The 14,400-nt window shown below is 38.5% G+C and overlaps 1 protein-coding gene across 2 annotated transcripts in view; it reads left to right on the top strand.

Annotated features, from left to right (window-relative positions):
* Positions 1-14,400, top strand: part of NCAPD3 (non-SMC condensin II complex subunit D3) — a 60,226-nt gene that overhangs the window by 28,058 nt on the left and 17,768 nt on the right. For both annotated transcript variants that reach the window (XM_072822762.1, XM_072822763.1), the window contains exons 17-23: positions 3,198-3,389; positions 3,716-3,813; positions 3,908-4,023; positions 7,960-8,067; positions 11,968-12,082; positions 12,175-12,282; positions 13,603-13,841. In XM_072822762.1, coding sequence (XP_072678863.1) covers positions 3,198-3,389; positions 3,716-3,813; positions 3,908-4,023; positions 7,960-8,067; positions 11,968-12,082; positions 12,175-12,282; positions 13,603-13,841 — 976 coding nt within the window. The remainder of the gene's footprint in view (positions 1-3,197; positions 3,390-3,715; positions 3,814-3,907; positions 4,024-7,959; positions 8,068-11,967; positions 12,083-12,174; positions 12,283-13,602; positions 13,842-14,400) is intronic.

Here is a 14,400-nt window from a genome sequence, read left to right as displayed (position 1 = left end):
AAGTGAGTTTTAGGAGCTAAGAGGGACAGCATAGAGCGGTTTGGTGATTTTTTTTTTTTTTAACTTTTTTTTAGCTTGAATTGCCTTCCTGTTGATGGTGGCAAGAGCTGAATTATTCCCAGAGGTGGAATAAGTAGAAATTAACCAGGCAACCATACTAGTGAGAGTTTCCAGACAAAATAGCAATGCAAAGGCTTAAGAGGCCTGAAGCTTCGATGATTCTATCCAAAATAACTAGTCAGTGGGATTTCCATTGACTTAGGTATGGCAAGCAAAGGCAAGGCAGGTTTCTGAACAGGAAGGGCAGGAGATGGAAGCCCAATTTAAATGTCTGCACAGCAAAAAAAAAAAAAAAAAAAAATGTCTGCACAGCAAAGGAAACAATCAACAAAACTAAAAGCCAGTCTATGGAATGGGAGAAGATATTTGTAAATGACATACCATGTAAAAGGGTTAGTATCCAAAATCTGTAAACAACTTATCAAACTCAACAGCCAAGAACAAATAACCCAGTTAAGAAATGGGAGGGAGACATAAAGACATTTTTCCAAAGAAGACATCAAGATGGCTAACAGACATATTAAAAGGTGCTCAACATCTCTCAGTAACAGGGAAATACAAATCAAAACCACAGTGAGATACCACTTCACACCTGTCAGAATAGCTAAAATTAACAACTCAGGAAACAACAGATGTTGGCGAGAATGTGGAGAAAGGAATGCAAACTGGACCACCCCCTCTGGAAAATAGTGTGGAGGTTCCTCAAAAAGTTGAAAATAAAGCTACCCTATGGAAGAGGATACAAAAATACTGATTTGAAGGGGCATATGCACTCCAATGTTTATAGCATTATCAACAATAGCCAAATTATGGAAAGAACCCAAATGTCATCAGCTGATGAATGGATAAAATAAGATGTGGTCAGGGCACCTGGGTGGCTCACTTACCTGCCTTTGGCTTAGGTCATGATCCTGGGGTCCTGGGATCAAGCCCTGCATCAGGTTCTCTGCTTAGTGGGGAGCCTGCTTCTCCTTCTCCCTCTGCCCGCTGCTCCCCCTGCTTGTGCTCTCTCTCTAATACATAAAGAAAACCCTTAAAAAAAAATATGGTCTACACACACACACACACACAAATATTACTTCTTGATCAAAAAGCATGAAATCTTGCCATTTGCAATGATGTGGTTGAAACTAGAAGGTATTATGGTAGGCAAAATAAGTCAGAGAAACACAAATATATGATTCCACTCGTGGAATTTAAGAAACAACATGAACATAGGGGAAGAGAAGGAAAAATAAGACTAAAACAGGGAGGCGAACCATCAGAGACTCTTAAAGAGAACAAATGGAAGATTGTTAAGGGTGGTAGGTGGATGACGTGATGAGCATTAGGAAGGCCACTTGTGGGATCACTGGGTGGCGCAGTGGTTTGGCGCCTGCCTTTGGCCCAGAGCACGATCCTGGGGACCCGGGATCGAATCCCATGTCGGGCTCCCGGTGCATGGAGCCTGCTTCTCCCTCTGCCTGTGTCTCTGCCTCTCTCTCTCTCTCTGTGTGACTATCATAAATAATAAATAAAAATTTAAAAAAAATAAAGGAAGGCCACTTGTTGGGATGAGCATTGAATATTATATGTGAGTGATGAGTCACTAGATTTTACTCCTGAAGGCAATGCTACACTATATATTAACTAACTTGAATTTAAATTAAAAAAAAAATGTGTACTTGAAGTGCTTTGTCATGTCTGAGTGGAGAACTTTTGGTAATGAACGAGATCGCTGAGGGTTCAGTTTATAGACAAGAGGACTAAGAGTAGAACTTTTCAAAATCAGCCATTAGAGTGATTTGAAGAAAAGGAATTCGTGAAGGGAAAAGAAAAGATCAACAAGTAGACAGAGTATGAGGGCAGAGAGAGTGATCGGTAATGTCTGGCCAAGGTCATGGAAAATGGGGACTGAACGTAGTCCATTAGTCTTGATTCTAGGATAGAGGTCAGTGGTGCTGTACAAAAGAACCAGGTTAGTGTCTGGAAAATAATTCTGACTTACTAGGATTGGCTTGTGATTAACAACAGTTGGGCTAGTTGAGGGGTAAGGTAATTGAGGGAGGCTTTTTGGGAACTGTTCAGCTGATCTGGAGGAGTGTAGGTTGTCAGAAGAGCCAAATTTGAGGTTTCAAAACTGGGAATTCAGAGGATTTTTTTTTTCCCCATTCTGTTTATTTCTTATAGTAAACATTACTTAATGTTTTGTGTGATTCTTCTTAATAAATTTTAAAATATTTGCTGATTGCTTGTATGTTGGTTTTGGACCATAATCAGGTATGAATTATGAGTTACCTACATTAAAACTCCTGATATTTATAGATTTTTAATCAATAGCTAATATATTAAAATCATTAACTTATATGGATATGCTTATTGTATGTAGATGTGTTATAGTTGCTTTCTGCAAGCTTTGAGAATTCCTTTTATTTTCACTTAATGAGAAAGTCTTGGTGTGTGACTGTGTGAGTGTATGTGTGTGTTCCTAGCAGTTAAGGAAAAATTAATTGGAGGAAGAAGCTTAGATAAGTGATACTGCATTTTTCTCTTTAGTCATGTGATCTCATTCAGTGCTATGGGAAGAAGTCAAATAGTTTAAAACAATGACATAACACCAACACTTTATTACACCAGAAGCATTTTTTGTTTTATTTTTAAAGGGTTTGAAATATGTATCTCTGAGTGGTATTTGTGGGTTATGGCAAAGTTTAGCTTGTTTAATATCACCATATTTAAATGCTAGAATGTCATTTCTCTCCAGTTCTTCCATTGAAAAAATAGCCATGTCTACACTTTTTGTCCGTAAAACCCTGTAAACTCTTGATATATTTGTTATTGGTAACCCATCCCTTGTGTTTGTAAGCAATTTTGGAGGGAATGAGGATAAGGAGGGTCTCGAATTATGAAATTTTAGTCTTTGCTTTAAAAATATATTTTATAAGGAGAGAAATAAGTGTATCTTATTCTGTATAATAATAAAAACTTTGAAGATATCTAATTTGGTATCAAATATATCACTAGCCAGGAACTTCTGCATAGATGTTTGATGTGCCAGAGGAATCCTGGAGCAGCAGTTGATAACCTTTCACTGAGGGCTGTTTTGAACAGTGTTGTGTATTTACAATTACAGTTCTGCTTTCCCATCTTTTTTTCAGCCGCTATTTAAATAAGGCTTTTCATATCTGGTCCAAGAAGGAGAAATTCTCATCCAGTTTTATAAACCATGTAATATCCTTCACTGACACGGAACATTCTGCACCGGCTTGGATGCTGCTCTCCAAAATTGCTTGCTCATCACCCAAGCTGGACTACACCAAAATAATAGCGTCCTGGGACAAACTCAGCAGGTGTGTATGCTTATGATGTACCTGCTGATAGACACCAGAGGTTCTTGGAAACAAAGCTCGTGTCTTAAGGCTGTTTCATAGCTATTCAGCTATTCATATACACAGATCTTTTCTTTAAATTCTGGTATAAAAACAAACATGAAAAAATAAGAATCCATTTTAAGCTTTCAGTTTACCTTTTGTGCCAGTAAATTAAGTGCTATAGTGAAGTTGACTCCTAAATTTGCTACCCTACATTCTTCCAATACTAACAGTCCAGAGACAGTTTTGTTGGCATCAGTGTATATTTTGGCTCTATATTGATATTCTTTGTGCCCTTTTCCTAGTCAACAGAATCCCAATTCAAACACCTTAGGACATATTCTGTGTGTTATTGGGCATATTGCAAAGCATCTTCCTAAGAGCACCCGGGACAAGGTGACTGGTGAGTGTCTATTGGAGAATCCTGAAAAGGCTTTTCTTATCACTTTATATATATTTTAAGCAGTTAAATTTAGAGGGTTTTGACTTTCTTTTAGATGTGATCAAGTGTAAGCTGAATGGATTCCAGTGGTCTCTAGAGTTGATCAGTGCAGCTGTTGATACTTTGCAAAGACTCTGTAGAGCATCTGCAGAGACACCTGTGGAAGAACAGGTATACTACGGACTCTCTGGATATGTTTGTTGTCTATTTGTACCTACACATATTACTCTGTTTTGAAGTTTGAGGCGTCTTCTTTTGTGGAGAAACTATAGGAATAGGTAGTCCCCAAAGCTGATGCTGCAAGGAAACACTTATGTGACAAGCAGTTGACATTCCCTGAGAAAATCTTGGCTGCTAATGACACAGGGTTCTCTCAGGAAGTCACTACCATGGTTCCTGGTACAAGTGCCTCCTAGGAAATTATTTCTGATCATTTGAGAGGTCATATTCCTGGAAAACACCTGTTCTGTTAGTATAAGGCTATATTACGCCAATACCTCTTCCTCTACCCTGTCCCCAAAGTCTATAGCTCATGTTTCCTGTAGAGCATACACACAGATCCAAACCAGGGTTTTGTGTGAGACAGTGTTACTTTGTCTTTCTAAAAGGTATCCATTATCGGTTTCTCTAATAAGTTATTTTATTGCCATGTATTATGTTTTTATCATGAAATATACTCCTAGTAAATGCTAATCATAATGAAAAGTTAACTGGGGTTACTAATAATGATTCTAGAAGTCAAAAGTTAAATTAAGTAACTGCTGGAATATCTTTTAAGTTTCCCAGAATAAAAATATTTTTGCTTTATTCAGCTACATTCTTAAGCTTCCTTTTCTTATATAAGTTCCTTAAAGAAAGTCCTTCCTTGATAAGTTACATCTTCTATTTGTAGTAACAGATATAATAAGAAAGGATATTATAACTTTTTTTGCTTAGGACTTAAAACAGGTTGAAATGTACCTAACTAAAAATGCCCAGCTCTTTCCATATAAATGGTGTCTGGTGTTTTCCTGGCATGTACCTTTTGGCTCATCTGGTAAAAGGGATACTTGCTTTGTTTGATTTCTCTAGCTGTTTATCTCTTGATCCAAGAAAAACCTTTAAATAAGGAACATTACCTAAGTAGGGAGCATATTTGAAAAGCAGAAAACAGGTCAAAACAAAACAAAAAGCTGGTCATAAGGTAAGAATGAGGTAGGAAAAAGCAGGGAGAAATATTTATGGCAAATTATGAAACTATGATCCTGCATGCCTCTGTGGCACACAGCTGAGTAATGGCAGAGCTATGCCTGGAACTAAAGCCTCTCACTGCTTTCCCAATCTTTTTCTTCACCAGCATTGGCTAGAGGAAGAGTGATGTATAATACTGGGGATGTTGGGGCCTTAAGCCACTGGCTACTCACTAATGCCCACACTTATTAGCACAGTAACTTATAGCATTGTTAGAGTCTGAGGAAGACCGTTATCCTCACATTTAAAAATTGAGAACTAGAAGAGAGATTACTACCACGTTAGAGAAAAGGCCACGATTGTAGCTTTGCCAACACCAGTTCCCTTAGTGGTAGACAATGGACTGAGGCCCTGAGATTTTCCAGAACCTTAGGATATTTTAAATTCATATGACCTATTGTTTTCCCCTAAGCATTCTTCTCTCTGTTTTTTTTTTTCTGTGTAAGTGAATGTTCTGTATTTTACTGAGAAATAGAAATTGCCCAAAGAATAGATCATCAGAGCCTAGCTAGTTCAAAGCATTATATATGAAGAGATGTAGGTTTGGGGGCATCATTGCTATCTATAGGCTTCTTACCAGTTAATAGTGTTTTGTGGCTATCACTGGAAACAGTCTGCCGAGATCTTGGACTGTATTGATAGAAGTAGTGTCTACGATAAGAGGGGTGATGGTTGTCCTCTTTGTACAGGTGAAATCTAAGTTAGCATGTTCTAATTTAACTTGAGTGGCAACTCCTCAGAGAAATGTTGATAAAATTGAATATATCAATGAGAGAGCAATTTGGTGAGGCAATGGCAAAGGAGGTTGTATAAGGAGCAGCTGAAGGGCCTGGGTGTTTAGCTGGTGAAGGGAAGAATTATGTGGGTTAGGCTGCCTAGCTAAGTTCAAATATATGAAGGACCTTAAGATGAAAGAAGAATTAGATTTATTTGGCATCACAGAGAACTGATTTGGACCAATGAGCAGAAACTGCAAGGAGACAAATTTTGGCCAACTGAAAAACTGTGCTGAGGTCTGCCTAAAATGGAAGAACTTGCCTCAAAATACATCCTAAGTCATTGGAGTTGTTCACAGAAGAAGATGAACAACTTATGACATGAGTCCCTGTGTGGAGAGAATCCCAGGATTAGATGGCCGTGATGGATCTCTCCCAGATTCTGTGATTCCAAAAGTTCTAGGCCAACTACCCAGCCTAGGTCTAGGGTTGAGGTCACACACAAGTTAATAACCTTTGTATTCTTGCCAGGATCGAGTGTATGGATTTCAGAAGTTCTCTTGGACACGTCACAGCCCAGGCTGTGCAGTCTATTAAAATAAGTGCAATAATTCTTTAAAAAGTAATAAAGACCATCATTTTGAAACATTTTAGCCAAGTCATACTAAAAAACATTTGGATCATAGAGATAGTTGCTACAGTGCAGTAAACATTGAGCATTGTTGAGCAACATTTTGTGGTAGTGCTGCTGGGCGGTGAGGTGGTGGTTAAAACAGAGTCCCTTCTTAAGGGACCCACAGCATAAGAGGGCAGACACACATGGAAACAGGTGATTTCAACATAGTGTAATCATTCCTGGGGTGCCCAGGTGGCCCGGTTGTTTGAATGTCCCAACTTTTGATTTCAGCTCAGGTCACAATCTCAGGATTGAGATTGAGCCCTCTATACTAAGTATGGAGTCTGCTTGTCCCTCTCCTACTCCCCTCCCCCCACTTGCTTTCTTTCTCTCTCTAAAATAAGTAAATAAAATCTTTAAAAAATAATAATAATAGAATAATCACTCCTAAAATAGAAATGTGCATAGGGTAACACAGAAGACTTGGGGTGGAGCCATTTAGCTCAATCTGGGTATTTTGGTCTGGCCTTCTAGAGAAAATGTAGTCAAAAAGTTGTAGAATGTGACAGCGCTCCCTCGGCTGGCATGGAAGTGTTGTGTGCTACAGATGGTGACCACTTGAGGTTATTTTAACTAATAAGAGACACTGAAAACTTGCTTTTAATGAATACATTTCAAAATGAGAACAACTGTCCTTTTTTATTCTATATCTTTTTTTTTTTTTTAAGGATTTTTATTTATTCATGAGAGACCGAGAGAGAGAGAGAGAAGGGCTGAGACACAGGCAGAGGGAGAAGCAGGCTCCATGCAGGGAGCCCGACATGGGACTCAATACTGGGACTCCAGGATCATACCCTGGGCTGAAGGCAGCACTAAACCACTGAGTCACCCGCTGCCCTATTGTATATCTTTTTGTCTTTTTATTTTTTTATTTTATTTTTTTTTTATGTCTTTTTAAAATATGCTGTTTGCTCTAGTAGTTAATTCGCCATCTACATATGCTAGAAGAATTGTGATGTTTTTCTCTATTAATGAAGGAGCAGCACTATTACAGATCTCTTATCAGGGCACTACATCTTCTCAGATACTTGCTTTTTGTTCTAAAAGGGCACAGGGGGCAGCCCCCGTGGCGCAGCGGTTTAGTGCTGCCTGCAGCCCAGGGCGTGATCCTGGGGACCCGGGATCGAGTCCCACGTCAGGCTTCCTGTATGGAGCCTGCTTCTCCCTCTGCCTGTGTCTCAGCCCTTCTCTCTCTGTCTCTATGAATAAATAAAATCTTTAAAAAAATAAAAAATAAAAAAAATAAAAGGGTACAGGGAGAAAGAAAGATATTGTGTGTGTGTGTGTGTATACTGCTTGTAAATTCTGCTTAGTTTTTCTAGCCAGATTGCTAAAAGAGCAAAGATCCAAAAGCATAATGGCTAGGGCTTCTCACGGCTTGTGGCTTATGCCTTTTGGAAACCTTAGTTTCTTCTGAGAAAATTGCTTCGTGGGTAGTCTAGTAGATGTATAGATCCTTCAGAGATTACCTTTGATTTACCACAGGAATTACTAAAGCAGGTGTGCGGGGATGTCCTCTCCACCTGTGTGCAGTCCCTCTCTGACATAGTTCTGAAGCAAAGTGGACCCGGGAATATGGATGAAGACCTGTTTGTAAGTAATTACTTTTTTTTAAACATTGTTTTCCTTTACATCGTTGGGGGTTTCCTAAAGATGACTTTCTCATGTGCATTTTTAATACTATTAGCAAGAAAAGAATTTTCCTAGCCTAGGACTTACCTTTTTTTTTTTTTTTTTTTTAATTTCTGTGTTGATGACCTTTTCATTTCTCTCTCATGTACTTATTCTTTGGGGGAAAAACTTGATGGGATAGGCCTCATTCAGTTAGAGTCTATAAGGTACCTGATCCAATAGGGAAAACAGTATGTTTTATGAGATAATAGGGTGAGAAACTAATCAAGGGAGTATGCTCTTTGTTCTTTTGGGTTGTTTGATGTATTTTTAAATTATAATGTGTCTGCTAAGCTGTTTGAATATCAGATTGTAAACTAGGGAATAGTGCTGAATAGTTCTGAAGTGTTGTCTGTAATACAGTGAATATTTGAAAGCTCCAGATGAGCTTGAAGCGGCAATACTGTAGTATATGGCACCCTGCTTTAGAGACTGTCAGTGCTGTTGATTCCTGTGGGCCAGTAAATGTGGAGTCATTTTCCTAATTCGAGTGGCTGAGCCTCAACAAAACATGCTGTAGCAATTCTGACTCCCAACATCTGACACTCAGTAAAGAAAATAACAAGCTACTTTTTGATGCCCTTCAGTAGAGGCCATCATTTTGCCAGAATTGGCCATTTTCCTCATCTATTTGAAAATTAGTAGAACACCTTTCCTCTACTCTCTACTTTGCCACCTCACACTAGTACCTAGAGGCTGAGGACCATATTTAGAGTTGTGAGAAGAGACGATTTGTGCTGAGACAGTAATATGCACACTTCAGTAATAAAAATATTACCAGTAGAGATCTAGACATTTCATTTCAAAGGGCTGTGATGTGTAGGATGGTGTAGGATGGCCTTGTCCCAGGGTTTCTAGAGGGTCTCATGCCTCTAATTTAAGTAGTTACTGCTCAAAGAAAAATGCTTATTATGACCAGTGAGTTTTTCTAAGATTTTTTTTTTTCAGCTTTAAAATATGGCACCAAAATCTTCCCTTCAGTCAAAATATATATGGAGATGTTTTGTCCTGTATAATGTTGTTTGCTTCACTTTTCTTTAAATATAATTTCAATATTTCTCTAATCACTAAAACATAAATGTTCAGGATTTTTTTTTTTTTTTTTTAATTGAGAGAGAGAGAGGTAGAGACACAGGCAGAGGGAGAAGCAGGCTCCATGCAGGGAGCCCAACGCGGGACTTGATCCCGGGTCTCCAGGATCAGGCCCTGGGCCAAAGGCAGGCTGCCCAGTGTTCAGGATTTTTAAAATATACATATGGCTATTGCTTTCTCACTCTAAGCCTTTGTTTTATAGGGGGCCTGGGTGGCTCAGTCGGTTAAGTTGTCCGACTCTTGATTTTGGCTCAGGTCATGAGCTCTGCACTGGGCATGGACCTTGCCTAAAATCCTCTTTCTCCTCACGTTTTCCACCTCTCCCCACTTGCACACATGCTCATTCTCTCTCTAAAAAGCAAGTAAATCTTTAAAAAATAAAAAATAAAATAAGCCTTTTACATTTTACTATTTAGCCTCACCCTTGCATTTTAGAGATAAAGAAAAACCAGTGTTATTAACTATCAAGTTAGTGTTCTTAATAAACACACAGTATGGCAGCTGTGAAGAAGACAGAACTTACAAGTTTTTGATAGGAGTCTAAAGAGTAAACCAACCGGTCAGGAATCCAACTTGGAGATAGTTTTAAAATTTAAAACCGTTTTCTGAGGATCTATACCCTAAAAACAGAACACTTCTGAAAGAAATTGAGGAAGACACAAAGAAATGGAAAATATTCCATGCTTATGGATTGGAAGAATTAATATTGTGAAAATGTCAATGCTACCCAGGGCCAGGGCCATTTACACATTTAATGCAATCCCTATCAAAATACCATGGACTTTCTTGAGAGACTTGGAACAAATCTTAAGATTTGTGTGGAATCAGAAAAGACCCCAAATAGCCAGGGGAATATTAAAAAAGAAAACCATAGCTGGGGGCATCACAATGCCAGATTTCAGGTTGTTTACAAAGTTGCGGTCATCAAGACAGTGTGGTACTGGCACAAAAACAGACACATGGATCAATGGAACAGAATAGAGAATCCAGAAGTGGACACTCAACTCTGTGGTCAATTAATATTCAACAAAGCAGGAAAGACTATCCACTGGAAAAAAGATCATCTCTTCAATAACTGGTGCTGGGAAAATTGGACAGCCACGTGCAGAAGAATGAAACTAGACCATTCTCTTACACCAGATACAAAAATAAACTCAAAATGGGTGAAAGATCTAAATATGAGACGAATCCCTCAGAATCCTAGAGGAGAACACAGGCAACACCCTTTTTGAACTTGGCCACAGCAACTTCTTGCAAGATACATCCATAAAGGCAAGAGAAACAAAAGCAAAAATGAACTATTGGGACTTCATCAAGATAAAAAGCTTCTGCACAGCAAAAGAAACAGTCAACAAAACGAAAAGACAACCTACAGATGGGAGAAGATACTTGCAAATGACCTATCAGATAAAGGGCTAGTATCCAAGATCTATAAAGAACTTATTAAACTCAACAGCAGAGAAACAATCCAATTATGAAATGGGCAAAAGACATGAAGAGAAATCTCACAGAGGAAGACATAGACATGGCCAACAAGCACATGAGCAAATGCTTCGCATCACTTGCCATCAGGGAAATACAAATCAAAACCATCATGAGATCCCACCCCACACCAGTGCAAATGGGGAAAATTAACAAGGCAGGAAACAACAAATGTTGGAGAGGATGTGGAGAAAGGGGAACCCTCTTGAACTGTTGGGGGGAATGTGGACCAGTGCAGCCACTCTGGAAAACTGTGTGGAGGTTCCTCAAAGAGTTAAAAATAGAGCTGCCCTGCGACCCAGAAGTTGCAGTGCTGGGGATTTACCCCAAAGATACAGATGCAGTGAGACGCTGGGACCCCTGCACCCCGATGTTTATAGCAGCAATGTCCACAATAGCCAAACTGTGGAAGGAGCCTCGGTGTCCATCGACAGATGACTGGGTAAAGAAGCTGTGGTCTCTGTATACGTTGGAATATTACTCAGCCATTAGAAACAACAAATACCCCCCATTTGCTTTGACGTGGATGGACCTGGAGGGTATTATGCTGAGTGAAATAAGTCAATCAGAGAAGGACAAACATTATATGGTCTCATTCATTTGGGGAATATAAAAATTAATGAAAGGGGATAAAGGGGAAAGTAGAGAAAATGAGTGAAAATATCAGTGAGGGTGACAGAACATGAGAGGCACCTAACTCTGGGAAACGAACAAGGGGTAGTGGAAAGGGAGGTGGGTGGGGGTGACTGGGTGACAACAGGCACTGAGGGGGCACTTAGCAGGATGAGCACTGGGTGTTATGCTATATGTTGGCAAATTGAGTTCCCAATAAAAAGATAATTAAAAATCATAAAAATAAAACAGTTTTATGCCCTTTTAACTCTGGATTACTTAAGGAAGTAAAACAGTGTTTAAAGGCACAAAGGTGTTCTTCAGAAGGAATGCAAACAATAGCAAAGAATTAGATACTGTAAATGTTCACTAAGACTGGAGTAACATGATAACATCAGTAGTTTTTAATATACTTACATAGTCATTAAACATTTATTATAAATATTGATGGAAAAGGTTGTGTGAATTTTATCAAGTAGTGACTGAATTTCTACAGTGGCCATGTGTTTTTATGGAAAAACAAAAAACACACCCATTCTTTTAATTTGGAGCACAAAAAAAAAATTGACATGTCTTTAGCTAGAGTTATTATTATTTTTTTGCCTTATTTTTACTACAAAACCAATTCTTTTTCAGGTGAAGTACATTTTCACCTTAGGAGATATAGCCCAGCTTTGTCCAGCCAGAGTGGAGAAGCGAGCATTCCTTCTGATTCAGTCCATTCTAGCCTCTTCTGTTGATGCGGATCATCGTAAGGCACTTGAAATTATCCTCTGCACTTGCTGTCTTAAGATGGGGTTAGCCTGAGATACTGTAAATAAGCCGTCTTTTCCTTCCTTGTAGCAACATCATCACAAGGTAGCAGTGATACCCCAGCCTTTCAGCCGCTCTCCCAGGTCAGAGGCTGTGTCATACCTTCTGTGATTAGAGCACACACCGTCATTACCTTGGGTAAGCAAGAATAACCTGGGGAAAGTCTTGCTTATGCCATCTAGTTCCATGGGTAGTTTTTTGTCTTAGATAAGCCAACCTTAGTAATGTGTTACATATGCTGAGCTCATATTTACTCTAGCTCTTGTGAATTTTGGATGGAATTCTGATAGGAGCACCCAGTTCAGAGGCATACGAGTGCTGATAATGAGAGCCCTTGGTTGCAGCTGTCCAAGATGGTCAGACTCAAGACACTACCTGTAGGGAGCTTTTGATTTTTATGTTAATTTATTACAGTAATACCTGTTCCGGGTTTGTTTGTTTTAATACTCATCATGTGGCACCATGAAGTCTGTTCATCAAGAACTATATCTCAGGCACTACACTGTTTTCTGGGAATGAAAAAATAAATTTGTGGTTCAGTTCATAAAAGGAAAAATTATTGTTAATTTGATACCTATCAGAACTGATAGATGAACTAATAAACCTATTTCCCCATGGACTCAAAGTGTTGTTAATCTCAAAAAGACTGACCTTTGGGCTATAATTTGAGTTCTGTTTTAGTATGATTATTTATTTTATGCTGGGTAAGAGTTTTGAATGTTTTTTGTAATAGTTATTTTTCAAAAATCTAAGAATTATAATAAGAGCAAAACATTCTCTGTGCTGCAAAGAAATACAAATGGGGCACCTGGGTGGCTCAGTCATTTAAGCTGACTTTGGCTCAGATTGTGATCTCAGGGTCCTGGGATAGAACCTCATGTCGGGCTCCCCCGCCCAGTGATAAGTCAGTTTATCCCTCTACCCCTTCCCCTGCTGTTATCTCTCTCAAATAAATAAACAAAATCTTTTAAAAAAATACAAAACTCAGTAACAGCCTTCCTTCTCATAACTGTGAATAAGAAATAAAAGTGGTCACTGTTTTCTGTTTACATAGCTTAGATTTCAAATTCATTATTAAACTTTTTGGCTTCAATATAATCAAAATAAAATGTATTATCTGTTAGATTTTATTGGTCATTTTTCAGGTAAGTAGATAACTCAAATTCAAATGTTAACTTTAAAAGGAGGATAGTTTTACTCCAATAAAGGAACATCTCTTAGTATATGTTCATAAAACCCTGGAGGAGTGAGGGGACATTTTCTTTTAGGTATTTTGAACTTCCTTACATTTAGTAGTATGGATTTGTCTGCCTTTGATTTTTTTTTTTTTTTTTTTGGTTTATGATTGCTGACACAGTGTTTTAACTTTGATCAAGTAAAATCCATAAGAAGGTATATATCTGGAGAAAATGTAGGCATAGGATTAGAGTCAAGACCTTGTAATCTCTTCTGTGACAGGTAAGCTGTGCTTACAGCATGAGGATCTTGCAAAGAAGAGCATCCCAGCCCTTGTGCGAGAGCTAGAAGTGTGTGATGACGTGGCTGTTCGCAACAATGTTGTCATCGTCATGTGTGATCTTTGTATCCGGTACACTGTCATGGTGGACAAGTACATTCCCAATATCTCCATGTGTCTGAAAGATTCAAGTCCATTCATCCGAAAGCAAACACTTATCTTGCTTACCAATCTCTTGCAGGTATGTCTGAGAATGGGACCTGTCATTTTTTTCCTTCTACTATTGCTTCTGGTTTCAGGGAATATTTGAGTAGCATAGGGCTGCTCTGTAGTAGAATCCAAAAGTAATCAGTGTGGTCTCTAGTTTAAAGTATCACTCTTCTGATGTTCTGTACAGCCTTTTAAACAGATTGTTACTTCCTAATATTTATTTGGAGTGTTTGTTCAGATATCCTGTCAACCAGTGTGAAGTTTGTTTGTTTGTTTGTTTGTTTGTTTTTTGAGTAAATTCCATGTAAAGAAGATGATACTCTTTGGATGAGTATTTCTAATTCCAATTCTGGCATTCTCCTTGATTTTGAACAAGTCAGTATTTCTTAGGCATAACTTCTTCCTTTTGTGAAATGAAGATCATATTTGCCCTGGCTGCCTCAGAGTTGCTCTGAGAGTCCAATGAGACATTTTATTCTTGCCATCAAGAACATATGTTTAGCCTCAAGTGAGGGGGAAATAATATTTGATCTTTAAAAAGGCATTTAACTAAATTTATTCTAGTACGTTCTGTATACTTACTTTTTTAT

The sequence above is a fragment of the Canis lupus genome, chromosome 3 (assembly GCF_048164855.1).
Source record: "Canis lupus baileyi chromosome 3, mCanLup2.hap1, whole genome shotgun sequence".
In the NCBI taxonomy this organism is placed as follows: Eukaryota; Metazoa; Chordata; class Mammalia; order Carnivora; family Canidae; genus Canis; species Canis lupus.
Note: the sequence above shows the minus strand (reverse complement) of the source record. Positions and strands in the feature narration are given on the sequence as shown.